The following is a 17,499-nucleotide window of genomic DNA, read 5'->3' as shown; positions in this document are numbered from 1 at the left end:
CTCTGCTGCAGCCATTTTTTGTTCAGCATTTTACAGACTGTGTATTTCTTCTCCAACTCCACAAACTTCTGCTTACTTTATGACTGAGGTCAAGCTGGGGAAGAAAAAGAGACTTTAACTAGAAAAGAAAGACTTTAAAAAAAATTTGTCACACTGTGCGGGGAAAAAACATACAGGTTGTAAATTTAAAATGCCCTCGGCTGTGTGAAATGCCAGTGAGCAGCGTTTTGTTTTGGCCTTTAAATCGGTCATGACTGAAAAGCTGTGAGCTTCCCTGTGGGATTTGGTCCTGGGCCTTCAACTGGTTGGCCAGAAAAGACAAGATTATGTTTCAGGAATTTCGCACAGATGCGCTGTCCCTGAAGTACAAGGCTGTGGTTGGGAGGAAGTGAAGTGTAGTTTACAGCGACATCTTGACCTTGATAGTGGCTCATGGATAAACCACCGGACATCAGCTCAGGGCAATGGAGAAGCTGCGCAGAGAATACAGAGCAGCAAGAAAAGTTCTGTCTGGTGCAGAAGGGGTCTTAACAATAGACTGTATAAATAATGGGCAAGGCTATCATGACGTCATTTATTGATTTGTCCTCATGAAGCAGCCAGTCAACATGTTGGAACGAGAGGAAAGTGAGAGGCCTCGAGTCTAAATACTGAGTCATTCAGGCATGTCAAGCTGGTTTGGTGGCTAATTAATTAGATGGCTAACCAGCTAGTTTACCATACATTTTTTTTTGACCGTAGTTGTGTATTTGTAAAACTGAAGAAGCTAAGAAAGCTTGAGGAACATTGATGACTTGTAAATTTAAACCGCTTGTTCTCAAACCGTCACCCCATCTTTTGAGGGGGGAAAGCCAACAACAAACCCTTAGTTTAACACGCTGAGCCCCACACATTAAACATGGTATGGCAAATGCTGAACAAGCACAGACCATATATATATATATATATATATATATATATATATATATATATATAAATACACACACACACACACACACACACACACACACACACCATACCTTGTTAGTAGTCCTGAAATAAATAATAAAAAAGAAAGTAAATGCACCTTGAGAAAATATAGTACAGACTTTTTGGATGACCTTTAAAACGTGAGCAGTGCAGCGCGTCACAATATTTGAACAAGACCTGCATGAAATATCCCCAAAAGTGCCTCAAATACAAATATGGCCGACAGGTTAGGTTCAACAGCAGAATTAAATAAAGTAGCACCGAGCAGACTGCTAGCATCCCCCAGCTACTCAAAGTGTCCATGTTTTTTTTATCACTATTGAAATGAGCTATAGAGACAAATACATGATCTACCAGGCTGTACACATGGAATATGGGGAATGGGGATAGGATTTTTGGAGGCAGCCTCAAGCGGCCACTTGAGAAGCTTCTGATTTTTGGCACTTCCATGTTGGCCTCATTTCTCATATCTGGAGGTTGTTGCCTGGTTCCAAGTGTCCCAGACTGTCCTGGTAACCCCGAATACACCAGCCTACTTGTAGAGAAGGTTGTACCAAACATGACACCTCATTGACTAACGCACCAAAGAGCCAGGCATTTTTAACTGTTAGCCGTCGCCCACTGCTGTTCTCGTCATGGTCACTTGGTTTTGTATGTGCTTCTTGCATATGTTATGTCAAATGGCTGAAAATGAAGGAGTGGAGTTCACTGGAGAAGCAGGTGTTTTCCCCTCATTACTTCCTGACAATACCCCATCTGGTGCTGGGAAGCTGCTGCCACGGACTCCCTGCCAACTGAGGGGAACAAACACTTGCAGAGAGGCTGACGGAGAAAAATGGGATGGGATCGGAATTGGAGATTGAGTGGGGCCCATAGTTTCCTCGCCAAAACAACAAGGTTAAAAAGTTGTGGTGGGAAATGAAATCACAGAGCAGAGGCTTGAAGCTGAGAATTTATGATTGCTCACAGATCCTCAAGTGGAGGTCAGATATGAGGCGTGAGTTCAAAGAGAACTTTCTGGAAGGGCTTTAAGTCAAGGGCAGACATATTAATATTAATGTTATTAGACTGCTTTGATGCTTTACTGCCTGTTTGAACTTTTCTAAATGTTTGAGCCAAACTGGCCAAAAGTGTCTGGAGGATTCATAACAGATGAGAGAGAGGCCAAACGAGATTTGAAACCCATGACTTGCAATTTCTAGACTTACCTGAGGGGGGCGCCAAAGATACAGTTTCCAAAAAGATGCCTTCAAGCTTTGGATGCTACAAGCCTGTGGTATAACACAAGATTAGGGGGTAAAAAAAAAATGTGGAAAAGAGAAACAATTTTCATAATGGAGCAGCGCTCTCTGACTGGAAAACACAATTATGGGCAAACTGTGTCCACAGCATGAGGGTAAAGTTAAAGAGCCCCTTTAGCAAGACCTAATAGGCCCTGAGTACAGATGAGCAGAGACACTGGCTCGTCCGGAGCACAAGTTTTTTGTTCCAGGCCATTACCGTCATTGTGAACGGCGATTTAACAGAATACACTCAGGTCTCTCTTTCTGATCTCCTTGATGCGTCCTGGACGCACATTTGGGAGATAATGGGGCAGCTTCTGCAACATAATGTCCCCTGATCACCAATAAACCCAAGGACTACTGCACAATTCCTGTTGCGTTAGTAATAGGAAAATCAATAAGGAAACACTTACAAAATATGTATGTGGGGTTTTATATAAGTATATAGTGTTTGTTTTGCCATAGTGTCATCTTTAAAATACTTAATTCACTTGATTCCGGACATGCAGATAAATCAAAACCAATTCTCTTATTTCCTGGTAAGTTGATGACTGCAAGCTTCTTTCACTTCACATCATAAACATCTGTTTCGTTTTTGTCATCTTAATCATTGTGCCACACTTCCTTTTCGTTCCCTGTGCTGAATATGGGGTAAATGGGTAATTTGCGCCGGGAAATTAATGTTGGTTATCAATCACATTTAGCACGAATTGATTTCAATTAATGGGAAGGTGTATCCGCGCTTCCCTCCCCTGCTTTGCTCCTGTAAAGCCGTTTCCTTCTTGGAGCCCAGCCCCTCTTTCTCATCCGCACACTCCTCCACCTGCTCCTGCTCTCTGCCATTGGTTAGAAGCACACACAGTCCCGCCCCAAAGGGAAGCTTTTAAAAATATATTTACAATTTAAAGTCACCAAGAAAAACCGGCCAAGCCATCATTTTAACGCATTCAAAAGGAGGGAAAGTGAGTGTGAGTGTGTAAGAGGAAGTATTACTATGTAAAGACCTGCTTTTACGCACGGAGCGTTAGATCAGATACACACTCGTTCACGCACAGTCGCACACGCGCGCACACTCACACAAAGACACACATAACTACACAGACGCTGAAGGCGCAGTCGGAGAGTGAACCTGCGGGTTCATGTCGCTCTGATTACTCCAAGGAAGAGGAATACTGAGGAACCAGATCAGTGGAGGAATATCGGCGACAGAAATGGCTCTCAAGACCGTGTGGAACTACTGCGTCCCTCTCGCCATCATCACAGTAGCCTGCCTGGTGCGCACCGGTAAGACTCGAAATGAGTGTGTGAGTGTGATTTGAATGAGAAAAGAGTTAAGCTCGCATGGATGTGCGCAAGTTTGTCTAAGTCCTGTTCAGAAGGAGCTGGAAAATGCACGGGGTCTTTTTTTGACCTGTCAGGTAGTGAAACAGACAGCATGAAGCCCTCCAAGGGACAACACGTGCCAGTTTACAATCATCCTGCGGACCATTGTTAACATTAACCAGTGGATAATATAGAATGAAAGCCATTTTTGCCGGTCTAGGCTAAAACTGTAATGATATGCATGTGTGTCATCGTGTTGACCACTTCTGGTAATGGTGAGGGAAATACCCTCCAAAAAAACCCCAGGAAGGCGAAAGTGAAAGGCGCAGGGTCGCTGTCACTTTTTTTTATCAACGCAGATATTTTCTGAAATGATCCCATGCTCTGTGTACCCTCTTGCGTCATACCGATGTGATTGTTCTCTCTGGACTGACCGTGATTTGAATTTATGGTATCATAGCTGCTGTGTGAGTCCCGGGAGCCTGCGTGCACGTACAGCCATGCATGCAGAGTGACTTCCAGTGAATATTCTGACAGCCACATGAGAGCTCATAACAAATGCCCGCAGTGGACCAGACGTGTGATACACTCAGAGGCAGCAGTCACAGCTGTGGTGTGTGTTTGTTACTCATTTAATATTCCTCAATAGCGCGAAGGACTGAAAGGACCTTTGAGACTTCACCTTATCAGATACAATAACATCTAACAATCTATTACAAAGCCTTTTAGTGACACCTGCACTGACTTTGTTGCTATTAATCTCACCCACTGGAAGACCTCGGTCTGGGATAGTCCTGCAACGCTCCCTCAAAGGCACAATATATTTCATGGTCACTTCCCTATAACAAGTGCATCTGCTGCAAGAATAAGGAATTGGATTGTATTGTGTCTCCGAGCATCTTCAGCGTTGTGGTACTCTGTTCCATCTGTCTGTGAATGTGATAAAACACAGTCATAACACATCTGATTAAATTCCATCCTAAAGAGGGCTTTTTATAAGCAGGGAAGGGGACCAGGAAGTGCACACAGAGGTTGCTTCACTGGTTTGCGCCCTGTGGCTGTTGTTCTTTATAGGCCTTTGTTTACCTTGTCCTGAGGCACTGAAAGGGTTAAGTGCGAGGTCGGTTGTTACAGTCAGACCTGTGCCACGCTGTATTGTGCTGTGATGATGTCTCTTTCATATATGGAAGAGCCACCTTGCTCTAAAGCCATTCTCCCTGCTGCACTGACACCATCCTTACCATGGCCTGTGTATTGATTTTTTTTTTTCTTCCCCTGAAGTGTGTTGTTGTGTATCTGTTTGTATGTCTGCTGCCGGAAGAGTGGAGGGTTGATTTATATGCATAAGCATGTAGGCGTTTGCATCAGTCTAACTAGAGTACTGTGTAAGAGGTTTATGTACGTGTGTCTGGGTGCACGGTTGTGTGTTGCGTGTGTTTGTGTGTGAGCTCTTCACAGTGCTGGGTTTTGCCTCAGCTGCGGGCAAACCTCTGCTGGGGGCTGCTCACTGATCACTGTCATTAATCTAGCCACTGACAGGGGCCGGGAGAGACATGGGGCCGGGGGTGGGGGGGTGGAGGGTTGTCACAGGCAGGGGGGTGGATGGTGGAAGGTGGGAGAAAGGGATGTGAAAAGATGGTCTGTTTGTGAACAAGCTGCACATGCACATTGTGTCAGCTTTGAAAAATGTATTTCTGATAACTATTCAGCATGGTCTACAGAGGAAAGTAGCAAAACTAATTAAGAAGAAAGGAAAGGTGGGAGGGGGAGTGAGATGTGGATGGGTATTATGCTAGGATAGAGATGGACAGATTGATTGGATGGACTGACGAGTGAGTGGACATACAGATTGACGGGTTGCTGTGAAGATGTCGAGGCCAGGAGACTTGGCCCTCTTTAAGAAAGAAAAGAAAAAAGGGAGACAGGGATAGAAAGATGGAGAGAGAGCAAGAAAGGCAAAGAAAAAGAAGTGAGGGAGCGAGGAAGAGTGGGAGAAGAAAGGCAGAAAGACTTCACAGTGTGTCTGACGGGCAGGCCTGAGGGACACACGCGCGCACACACACACACGCGCACACATATTCAATCACACACCAAATAAGCGCTGTGTGTTTATGTGCTGAGTGCACGGCTTATGTGGGGGTGGCTGATCCAGAGCAGCTGTGGGCCAAACTTCCACCCCACATACAGTAACAAATGCTGTTAACTCCACCTTTTCAGCTCGCCTAGCCTTAATCGCTACTGTGCACACCTCCATCACTTCCCATTCCTCCGCCTCCTCCCCTCATTCCTCCTCCTATGCCTCCATTACCACCTGCCTTATCGCTGTGTGCATTAAATCACCTCCATTTGTTTATTCCAATGTGTGCAATGAGAGCCATCCGTTTGAGCTTGTTCCCCATCATGCTGTTTGGACCTTGGCTCGGGCTCCGGCGGTTGAAAAACGGCAGCAGTTGGACGCACTTGTGGGAGGAGATTTGAATACCAATTATGGCTGGTATACACACACGCGCACACGCACACACACACAGACAGGGGCCATGCATAAATCAATGTCGCTGTGACTCACAGAAGGGAGGCCTGGCGTATAAACACAAACATCAAGAGAAATGCTGCACACACGAAAAGTAAAAATATGGACACATGTGCACACGTAGGTGCAAAACAAACACACAGCGTATGTTTGCAGCTTATGTCGTACGTTGCATTTTCATTGAACTTAAGAATTGGATTGCTAATGCCTGAGTTTGTCGGAGCCCAATTGCAGTTTTTGATGCTTGTCAGACACACTTTGCATCATGCCAGAGTTAAGATTGCCTCTTACTTTCTTCCTAATTGCGCTGCGTTTGCTATTTCAGCGTCTTTCTTTGTTCTTCAGTGCACTGAAAAAGTTTTCCCCGGGAGCAAAGGTTTATCCTTTGATCGGAACCTTGCAAGATAACTCACTCCCAAAATAAAATAAACTTGTCGACAGTTTAATTAGAAAAGCTCGAGAACTCCCCTCCATGCTCTCTCCCCTGCCATCTGCTGGTTCATGTCGTAAAAATAAGCCCAGCACACATTTCAGTGTTAACGTTCTATTTTTTATTTTTTTATTTTTTTTTTGTGATTCCCTGTCTTTTGTAGGTCTAAATAATTGGACAACCTGAACTTGGCAGACAGCGCTGGCATGCCCGTCAGCACAAGAGAAGCTGAAATGAGCCTTTTTTTTTTCTTTCTTTTTAAAAAAAAAATGCGCTGCCTACTGCTGTCGTGCTGGGGCCTGTTTGATCAACTGATGCAGTCTTAAAGGGTCCTGACAGGGTGGCCCACTATCTCAGCTGAGCAAAACCGCCTCGGCATAAGCTCCATAAACAAATTGGACTGTGTCGCTTTTTGGGCAAGTGATGACTGAAAGAGTTACGGAGCTTAGTGCGGGTTGGATTTTATTTTCCCTCAAGCTTTTATGGGTCCATTACTCAGAAGCAGAAGATGTTCCGAGTCTCACCGTTTAGTGCAGGTGATGTATTTTACAGTAATTATCTTCCAATCTGCCTCCCGGTCTTCAATGCGATCCATAACTCCTTGTTTTGAGCTGCTTTTGTTTCACACAATGATTGCATCTCAATAACCCCCTCCAGCTTTTGAAGAGCAGTCCAGAGAGGAATTTATTTTCGTATGAAGTTGAATATAGGGAAATAAGACCTGACAAGTCAGTTTTGTTTCCTTTGCAAGGACATATCATGTGATTTGTCTATCCCATATCCCCTTTCTTATCCTGCTTTCAGCACGTTTCGTCTTTGTGCACAAACAGAATGTACTCGGCGCAGTGATCGAAAGGGGCGCACAAAGACACCGATTGGTAATTGAAGCCTTATATCTCATTTGACCATTTGTTTAATTGTCCATTAAGTGAAACTTTCTTTCAATCTAATCAGGCCGGCGCTAATGTAGAAACACTCTTTATGTCTGCCACCTCATCTCCTTCACATTACTATTCCCCTGACGCGGCCGCTTGTGATTATCATAATGGTGATCTATGTCGTCCTTACGTGTCTCTCTTTGAGACCAACTGGCGTTTCACCAACTTTACCGCTGAAGTTTTTTAATGCTGACGCGCATGCCAAGGACATCTCCCCCATTTGCTGGCGTTTGAAGCCTGCCAATCAATCCGGCTCTTTTAACTCTGTCTGATTGGCTCGGTGCAAAAAGAACGATGCCCCTCTGGGGTGCAGCTTTTACATACGACCTGATGTCCCCTGAGCCAGCAGCTTTTTCTCCCGCCGCTGACCTCTCTCTCTCTGTACATTTGTCTTTGCCATGGGAGTGTGAAATCAGTAAACAGTGTTTCCTTTTGCAATGCTTCTTGGTACTACACAAAGGCGGTTGCTGTGTATTCTTCCTACAAGGTGTACTTATGTTCGGAGCCAGTCAAAGTTAAATTGCAGTCGAGGAACAGAGATGGAGAGAAGGGGGGGGGGGGGTCCTGCGTCTGGAAATACAATCACGCCATGGGGTGAGCATTCCTCGCTATTGGTGACACCGTTTCCATGACTGAGAGTAAACGTTTATACTTCTGCTTGGCCCCGGGCTTGTTTAACACCTCTTCCTTCACTGCAGTGACACCTGTCTTCGCATCCCCCGAAGGGCGCCGCGCTAACTTGGCCAGACAGCGGCCTCCGGTAACGCCGGTAACCACGGTGATTATCCTCAATTCAGGCGCTGCGGTAGAGCCCTCTCTAGGTGTGATTGGACCAGAGACGCTGATTGAACTGAAAAGGGCAAGTGCCTAAAATTGAAGAGCTGGAAACTGTGTTCTTTGTCGGTGCAGAGGCTAATACACATGCTATCTGGATGACTTGATTTAGAGATAAAAGGATGGGGAGGATGGTGGGTAATGAGGTGCTCATCCAGGGGTAAGGAGGATCAGTGAAGGACTTAAACCCAGGTGCAAGTGTCAATGCCGGGCACAGAGGTCTCCAACAAGACCCTATTTCCATTTACCCTTGGGAGGTCTGTGTGTCCAGTGGATGCTAGCTGATGAAGAGTGACCAGGCTTAGCCAGGGCATGAGGGACTGATGGGGTCAGGGAGGGAGAGAGATGAGGGAAGGAGGGAGAGATGGCTGGCTGCACAGTGTATAAAAGACTGAAAGAAGGGAGGAAGGAGAGGGAGGGAAAGCACCAGGGGCATGCGTCACAGACCAGTGAAGCAGGAAGGAGCGGAGCAGAGGAGAAAGTCAGGCAGAGAGGAGTCCAACAAACAAGTGAATGATTGCAGGATTTCAGCTCTGAAATGGAAGGGTGTATAAATAAAAAAAAAAAAAAAAAAAGAGAGAGGGAGAGAGAGAAACCCCCTGCTGTGCTGGATGACGGATTTAGAAGCCAAAAAAAAGTGAGGAAGGAGGAAAGGGTGAGATTAAGAAGGTGGGACCAGTGTAGGAAAGTGCAGGGTTCTAGTGTGTGAAAGGATGTGGGTAAGGAAGAGAAGGAGGAGGAGGAGGAGGAGGAGGAGGAGGAGGCAAGGAGATGAATGGTGATACACAGAGATAAAGACAGAGAGAGGGCGCACACTGTGTAGGTGACCACACCAGAGAGACTGAGTGTCATGATCGATGAGGTCACAGCATACACACACACATGCGCTCTTGCTCCGGCTCCTACACACACACACATGCACTCTTACTTTGGCTCCTGCACACACACACACACACACACACACACACACACACACACACACACACTGACAGATGCAACCAAACAAGTATTGAAATTGTTTCCCAGCAGCTCACGGCCAGTCCTCCCACTTCCAGAGAAGCTGCCTCGCCTCTGAGAATTAAAACACCCACACACACGCTGGGCTATTCATCTGTCTGCCATTTAGAATCCATCTTCATATCATCGCCATTAATAGGTTCACTTTGATGAGATTGTCAGATGCTGAAAATTGCCAGTCAAAGCAGTGCGCTATCTGCTGGGAAATCAGATGGAGACTTTCAGAAGGCCGACACAACAATGCTTGAAGAGGTCTCAGATGAGTTTTTCTGTCTTCGAAAAACTCTTCGAATGTCTCTCCGCGCGAGTGGCAAATTCATATGAGCTCTGACACGTCGAGCTAGATAAAGTGGCAGTGACACTCGCAGTGCGCGTGCAGTTTCAGAAACCTCTTAAACAGTTGTTATCAGACACTATTAATTCATTTTAATGAATGTTTTGAAACAACTTTTTGAAGTCGGGAGACAAGAGAGGATGTTGGCTTAAAAAGAATGTCGCACACAGAGGATTATCAGAGATTATCTTTGTAAATTTTGTGAGAAAAAAAAAAAAAGCACACATTCTGGCGTACTGTATGTACTTTGAAACCAAATGCTATCTCTCAGTGAAAGACAAATGATAAGAGCAGCTGCCAAAAGATCAAACTCAGATTGCCCATCTCCATTTTGGTTGCAGGCCAAACGTTTGTTGACACAGCTACAGAAAAAACTAAATCCACTGCGGCTTTTATGATACTTCCCTGACACACCCCTAAACTCTCTCTGCGACTCGTCTCGAATGGTCTACCCTGCTCTTCATTTCTTTTCAGGCCTAAGACAAGAGCCTCAACATCAGGGGTGACGAGCTTTGATCCACTTCATTAGCAGACCGTAAACAACCATTCATTATCGGCAATTAATTAGCAGCACATGAAAACAATCCTCGAAACATTGGTTCGCTCTCAAAGACCCCCAAGTGCTTGTATGGAGGAGAGAGTGGGGGGGGGGGGAAGAGATGGACAAGAAAGGAGAGAGAAAAGCGGAATTAGCCTACAGTCATGCTGGGGCTGAGATTTACTGCAATGATTTGCTGGACTCTTTTGAGATTCATAAGGTCATCAATTCATGCTCCGCTTTCAGCAGGGCAGTACAAAAGTGAAGCTCTGCAGCCGTCTGCACTGAAGGGAAGAGAAAAGAAGAGAAACCCCAGCCAAATTGGATTGCTGCGATTGTTTCTGCAGAGATTGTTACAGTTGGCAAGGCCACTTAAAAAGTGGCCGAGCACCAAACGACCTTGAGGAAAGCTCTCCCAGGATTTATTTTCTCCTGGGAGGTGAAAGGGGCGTCTCACGTGCACCGCTGCTGATTCACCTCACGGCTGTTAGCAGGTACACACCTTCTCCCCTATAACCTCCCATCAGGCGGACCAGCAGATTGCAGCGGCGCTTTGGCTGGTGTCTGCAGACGAGTTCCCATCTCTGTGTCCATCTGCCGAGTGAACAATGTTATCATGGACCGCAGAGGTCTCTAGTTTCTGGCCAATGGAGCAGCCGTACTGTCTGTGACACTGAGAGAGCTTGACACAGGCCGTGGGCTTTGGAAACAGTTGGAAGAAACGGCGCTTCATAGCAACTGCCACCCGCTGGGCCGTCCTGGTTAACGGAGCGGTGAAGCAGCTTGCAGAGGCCAGTGGGGTTCTGTGGTCGCTATGAGAGACATTTTGAGCTTTTTTAACTCTGTAGCCATGGACAGCAAGTGGTTTTGGTGTCTGCAATACAGATCCTTCAGTGTGGATAGCCAGTACAGAGAAATCACAGCACGACACTGTCGCCTCTCGACTGCCTACAGTATACAGTAACAAACTTTATTGCAAAAGAAACTAATAAAAGAAAGCTGTGGGGGTATGTGCACTCATTCTTGATTATGTTTCACTTTCCCAAGGGCCAAGATGGCTACCATCTGTCTTCCATTTTATCAGAGCGTTTTGTCCTGCGTTTTATTCGCCAGGCTTCCAGTTTGACTCAAAACGACATGATGCATGATTTGATTTATACGAAACAAATACCCAATATCAAATAAAAATGCATTGCCTGCCAGGAGGAAACCGGTCTTTTTTTTACAACAAATAAAAAAATATCACGCACACATCATAGGTCTTGTGCAGCGTGTGTCGTATCTTTTGCATTAAACTGTGGTTAAGTCACTGAAACAAAAAGTTTTTGATGTGCTTTTGTGAGGCAGGAAATTAAATCTGCCAACAACGATGAAGGCTCGCCAATTCTCATGGAAGTAGCAGAGAGTCTGTAAAATTGACCAGGAGTTAATTTCTCAACGTCAAGGTCTGATCAGTAGAGATAACAGCGGCGACATTGTGGCTCATATCTGGTTAATGTGTCAGTGTTGTTTGAAGAACATTGTTAAACTAGATAAAAGGACAAGTTCCCTTTTATTTAAACTTTTTTTTTTTTAAATAAAGTTGACCTATGGTGAGTTTCAAGTTTCAGAAGTTGTGATAGAATTCAATAATCAAGTCGAGACCTATGTCGACAATGAAAGAAAAAGATGACACATTCGTTATGTAACCTGAAAATACAGACTCATTATAGTACCAAGATTACATTTAAGCATTGCAGAGTACTTCTCGTTATTGTGTCACTTCCTTGAAAAGGAAAAAAAGTCTTTGTAAAACTGAATTCATTGCTTTACTTATTGCTATGAATCTGGAAATCAGCCAAACATGTCCTTCAAAGCTTCGAAAAGGCTTTCATGCACAAACTCCAAAACCTTGAATCTTATTTTTAATTTAGTGTTGAGAACAATGTCAATATAGACATGCATTTATCGTAACATTTTCGCACTGACTTCTCTTGAGCTTTACAAAACTATTCACTCCGTTCTGTGTGGGCGTTGGGGGTGGGGTCAAATTATGTTCTGTCACAGCACTTCTTGCATAAGCTATCATAACGGATGCTTATTTACCGTAGAGATGGATTTGAAAAGTGCTGAGGGGAAGGCGATTTATGAGCTTTAGGGGAAAATTAAAAACAAACATAAAGCATAGGTAATTAAAAAGCAGGTTGATCCCAAATGATGACTGCGGCATAAATCTGTGGCCGTGTTACAGAAGTGCGCAAGGAGGCAAAGTGTAGACATGCAGGTTGGCATACACACACACACACACACACACACACAGACTCGCACATTTGCATGCGAAGGAATACAAACATTTCACTTCACTCGGGAGACTGTAGAGGCCTTACGAAACGTATTTACTGCAGTATGTTGTGTCCTGATGCGCTCGGCTTTTTAAATTCCACATTCTCTTACTGGCCTCCTTTTTTTTTTATGAGCTTCCTGAAGATAGTGTGTACATATACAAGGACAAACCTGGTTAATGTGTTTGAAGCACAAAAAACATATTCACACCCAAAACTAGACAGGGATTTTTTTTTGTCGTCCATCTCTATTTCTTTTTATTTTATTCTCAAGCAAAAACCTGCTTTCTCCTTGGTCGCTTCACTTGTTGTCCTCTCTCTGATTTTTCTTTTAGGCCTTGTTTTTCCCCACTCATCCCCTCCCTTTCCTCTGATCACTTCTCTCCTCCTGATTCTCCCGCATTGTGAAGCCAATTCACGAGCCTCAGCAGTGTTTTCGGTGTCTTTTTGTCTGTCCTCCCCATGATCACTCACAAGCTTTTCTATCCCTGCTTACCCCTGCCTGGGAACCTGTCCGTCTACATTTATCTTGTTGCTACTTAAATGCCAATGTCCATGCACATGCACACGCTCCTCTCCTGTGCGGCAGGTGCATGTGTCCGCATTAATCTGCTCCAACTGTTACTGAGACTTTGCAATAAGAGGGAGACTCAGTGATGGTTGGAGAGACAGATTTTTGGAGGGGGGGGGGGGGGGGGGGGGAGTTGTCATGCCAGGATTGCTCACTGATGGATCTTTTGGCTAACAGTTTTGCTTCCCTGCTGCTGTCCACCACGCCGCCAGCCTCCTCTTTCCATCTACTTTTTTATACTGCCGCTGCAGGCTATAGAGAAGCCAGGTCCAGGTGTGCAAATGGGGGGGGGGGAAGAGAGAAAAAGGAGAGTGGGAGGATTGACAGGACCCAGGTGGCTAGCTTGAACACCTGAGCTTCTGCTGTCACCTTCTCATTTGCATGGACAGAATTTTTTTTCCCTCCTGCCTTTTCTACATTTATTTCCAAACTCTCTCCTTCTTCCATTTACACAGGTCCTATCTATTTATTTCCAATTTTATCCTTGTATTCTCTTCACCTCCACTCCTGCCAGCGCTGTTGTTTCTTAAAATAAGTTCCACTTCCACTTCACTTCTTTTTTTTCCCCACTTTCATTTTTTACACCCATTTGCCTTTTTTGCTCTTTTTAGCGTACCTCCAGATTTACCTTCTCTCCCCATCTGTCTCGCTCGGGGCTTGCTGAACTGTGCATTTTACTCATACGCAGCTCTGCAATATTCTTAAGGTGGAGGCCTATTTTCACCGCACTTCAGAGACTTTGCAGTCCCCCCAACCATCTCCGTTTATCTCCTGCCCACCTCCTCTCTCTCCCATGACTGTCTTGAACTAACCCTTATATGTTCCTACTTCCCTTGTCTGCATCCCTGAAGCCTATGCATAACTTTTTGTTCCCATTATTTTCCACCAAAGCAGAGTTTAGCTCTTTCATATTTAATTCCCTCATCTCCTTCCTTTCAATCTCTCATGCCATCACTCACACACACACACACACACACACAAACACGCACATTCATCACTCCCCTCATTCCTACTCCACTTTTCCCATCCGTCTTTCTTGGCGTCTGTGGCACTTTATCTCAATTATCCATTATATATCCGAATTCACCTCCTCTACGTGGCCTGTTTTTTTTTTTTTGTGTGGCATTTTTACCATTTTACAGTCAGTTTTGTATGTGTGGTTATTAAGTAGGCTGTGTAGTATTCTGCTCACATGTGCAGGCACACACACATGCATCGTTGTCCTGGCGTTTTTGTCATGCCAAACACACTCCTGACTGGTTCAGCCCGAGTCTTAGCCTGGAAGCTGTGCATAAGCAAGCATGACGTTATGCACACATATACTTTTAAGTAGTTTGGCTACTTTTTCTCATTCTCTACACACACCTAAACACAGCTTGCTTATAGAGATATGCAGTTTTTCATCAGACAAACTTCCACCAGAGCTATATAGAAGCTCAAATATATACTTTCCCCTATATGCAGTTGTCTGTCAGATAGGCACACAGTTCTGTACACACACACACACCCACATTGAAAAGACAGCCATCAGGCTCCCTCAGAATTGCTGAATTGAGTTATGTCGCCTGTCAGTCAACTCTCAGAGCCCACACACTCACACACACACACACACACACACACACACACACACACACCCCTGACAGATCCCTTCCACATACACATCGGCCCGTCTGACGGTGCATATTTCGCATGGGGAAGAGACTCAATTACGGCGAAGGTGAAAGAAGCAATAAACACGGCACCGATACAGTGAGGCTCGCTCAGCAGCGCCGCAGTCAATCACAGAGGTAGGTAGCCGCTGCCGCTTTGCTCATCCAGTTGTGAAGTGCTGGGGCAACGGACAAAGGCTGGTGGGTAGATGGATGGAAGGAATACGAGGGGCCATCTAACCCCCCAGCCACCCACAGGAATGATGTGGCTGCAACCAACTTACATGGAAGTGCCACTGAGAGAAGTGTTGGGATGGATGGAGGAAGCCAGTGCAGCGATGATAACAGCCAACCTTCATTTCAGCCGTCAGCATACACACGCACACACACACACAAATGTAGTTACAGACTTTCTATACACACAAACCCATTTGAACGTCACTCGCACTGTAGCATTGCTCCAGGATTTTGTCGCCCACCCACGTTAAGAGGACCAACAGAACAATCACACCAAATAATCCATCATTTGCCCAGAATGCATCTGCTGTCCTTTCCCCTTTGTGTCTGTGTGGGTTGATGTGTGAGGCTGATATAACAAACACGTTGCCTCACAGATCTGCTGTCACCACTATTCATTCAGTAGAAGTGAATAAGGTTAGGGCAAGGGTACTTAAACATGGTACTATGGAGTTGGAGTCTCACTATAATCAGTACGGTACAGGGCAGCTGGGCATGGTGTAAGTGCACTCTTGTTGTATGTTTTTTTGTAGAGCAACTAATTCTCCTGCTCTTTCTGATTTGCTCTGAAACCTTTTTGCGTTCTTTGATAATGGCGGGGATCTGGCTTATGAGTCAAATGTGAGAAAACCCAAAGTCAGTGACCCAAATGAAAACGAATTCTCTGGTAACATTTGGTCAAATGAGTGCTTGAGTTAACACAGTTAAATGACCAACCACCTGCTTCAACTTGTAACTGTACATGAACACATTTGTTATCGAAGGGATTTTATCAAACGTTTTCAATGCTCGTCTTTGTGTTTATTTTATCTGGCTAAAGCGTTCGTCTGCGTGAGCATCTAACACTCTTGTTTCATGCTGTTTAATTATCTTTATCATTAAAGATGATGCCCAAAGCTATGAAAATTAGACCCCAGTTATGAATAAGTGGAATGATCATTTAGCTATCTGTGTCTGGTTGTTGATATCACCAAGCCAGAACACAAATGTGCTGTTCAATCTGATATTTGGCAGCCTTGGCCTCGTTGAATAAACTGTCAATGTGTAACACCTGGCAGGCTTAACAGCGAAAAAAAAAAAAAAAAAGAAATTACAAAAACAGCTAGACAGCTGAGAAAATGTGTCTCCATCTCAGGTGAAAGTGATCTGTCTGTGTGGCAGAGGTGATGTTTCTCTTACCCAAGTGTCACAGAAAGAAAATAACAACTCCATGCAGTATTTCTTTTTTTCCGTTCCTGAAGAGAATTGAAGGGATTGAGTCCGCGGAAACACAATCTGTGGATGTCAATTGATCCAACAGACTGGCGCGTACTGGTAGTGGGCGATGTTCCGCCGTAGATCCGCCCGCACATACGTGTAAACACGACTCTGAAAAAGTTCTGCCCGCACAAAGAGATTTGCACCAACAGATGGAGTTTTGTACTTGTTTACTTGACAAATAAGTTGCAACACACACATGCAGGGTGGTTAAATGAGCACTTCCTTGAATTCACACACATACACACACCTCATACTGTGACAGTTTAGTAGTTGCATTAACATCTTTGCACGAAGCTAGACTCAATAAGTACAGCAGAGGAAGACTGCCTACTGAGAATCTAATAGTTCCAGCGGCTCTCTCACTCACCTCAGCTACCTTTCGATCTTATCTGCCTGCCTCCATCTTTTATTCATTTCTGTTCCCCTCAGCACATCCGTATTTCTCTCTGCCTCCTCCTCCTCCGTCTCCCTCTCTCTCCACCTTGTCGGCCTCTGTATTTACCACCAAGGCTTGCCTTTTGGCAGTTCCTCCTCCATTACTCCTGCCTTGGTCTTCTTTCCCTCTGTGAGTTTATTTCTTTTTACCTCTTGTTCCTCTTTGCCACCCTGTCTCTCAGACATCCTCTCTCTTTTGCTCTGTCTGTGTCAAATCCCATGCCTTTGTACTTGGCCCAAACCTCTGCTCCCCTCAGACTGTCTCTCACTCTGCACCTTCTTGTTGGAGTTGGAGTTGGCAGAGTTATGGAGGAAAAGTTGTTGGTAGGTCAGGCCTCCCACCAGAACAACATATTCTTCCTCCTAAGTCTTCAAATGTGGTAGCTTGCTCTGTAGCCCTTGGCTTCCAAATTAGAGTACCTAAGTATCTCTTCATTTGGCATGTTAGTCTGGTATATGCAGCACTCTGCTGTCTAGCTATACAGAATTGCTTTCAGACTATCAGACTAAAGTATTTTTTGGTAGAACTAATATAAGTATAGACATAGAGCTTGCTTATAGCATTTTGCATTTTCAGATTTGTTCAACAAACATTGATAAAGGTTGCGTTTGCATTTGGAAAAGGATGTGTTAATCTACCTACACTATTCAAACAACAAACGTACGTTAGCTAAAAAGTACTGCACGTGCTTACTTTTCCATGTAAAAAATTGAAAGCAAACAGATGTTGCAATCAATTCAAGTTATATTAATGCAATTAATTTTTCCAAAGAATAAATTGTTTTTCTTGAAAATCATATGTAGCTTCTTGCATTAGATTCGTCCATCTC

General features: G+C 44.7%; 1 protein-coding gene across 1 annotated transcript in view; it reads left to right on the top strand.

The window, feature by feature from the left end:
• The first annotated feature begins 3,152 nt into the window (after positions 1-3,152).
• The window catches only part of cadm4 (cell adhesion molecule 4), a 150,748-nt gene continuing 136,401 nt past the window's right edge, over positions 3,153-17,499 (top strand). The window contains exon 1 of the mRNA XM_079344253.1: positions 3,153-3,536. Within this exon, the coding sequence (XP_079200379.1) occupies positions 3,464-3,536 (73 nt within the window). The 5' untranslated portion in view covers positions 3,153-3,463. The remainder of the gene's footprint in view (positions 3,537-17,499) is intronic.

Source organism: Symphodus melops (assembly GCF_947650265.1).
Source record: "Symphodus melops genome assembly, chromosome: 5".
Lineage (NCBI taxonomy): Eukaryota > Metazoa > Chordata > Actinopteri > Labriformes > Labridae > Symphodus > Symphodus melops.
The sequence above is the reverse complement of the archived record's forward strand: the minus strand, read 5'-3'. Positions and strand labels throughout refer to the sequence as shown.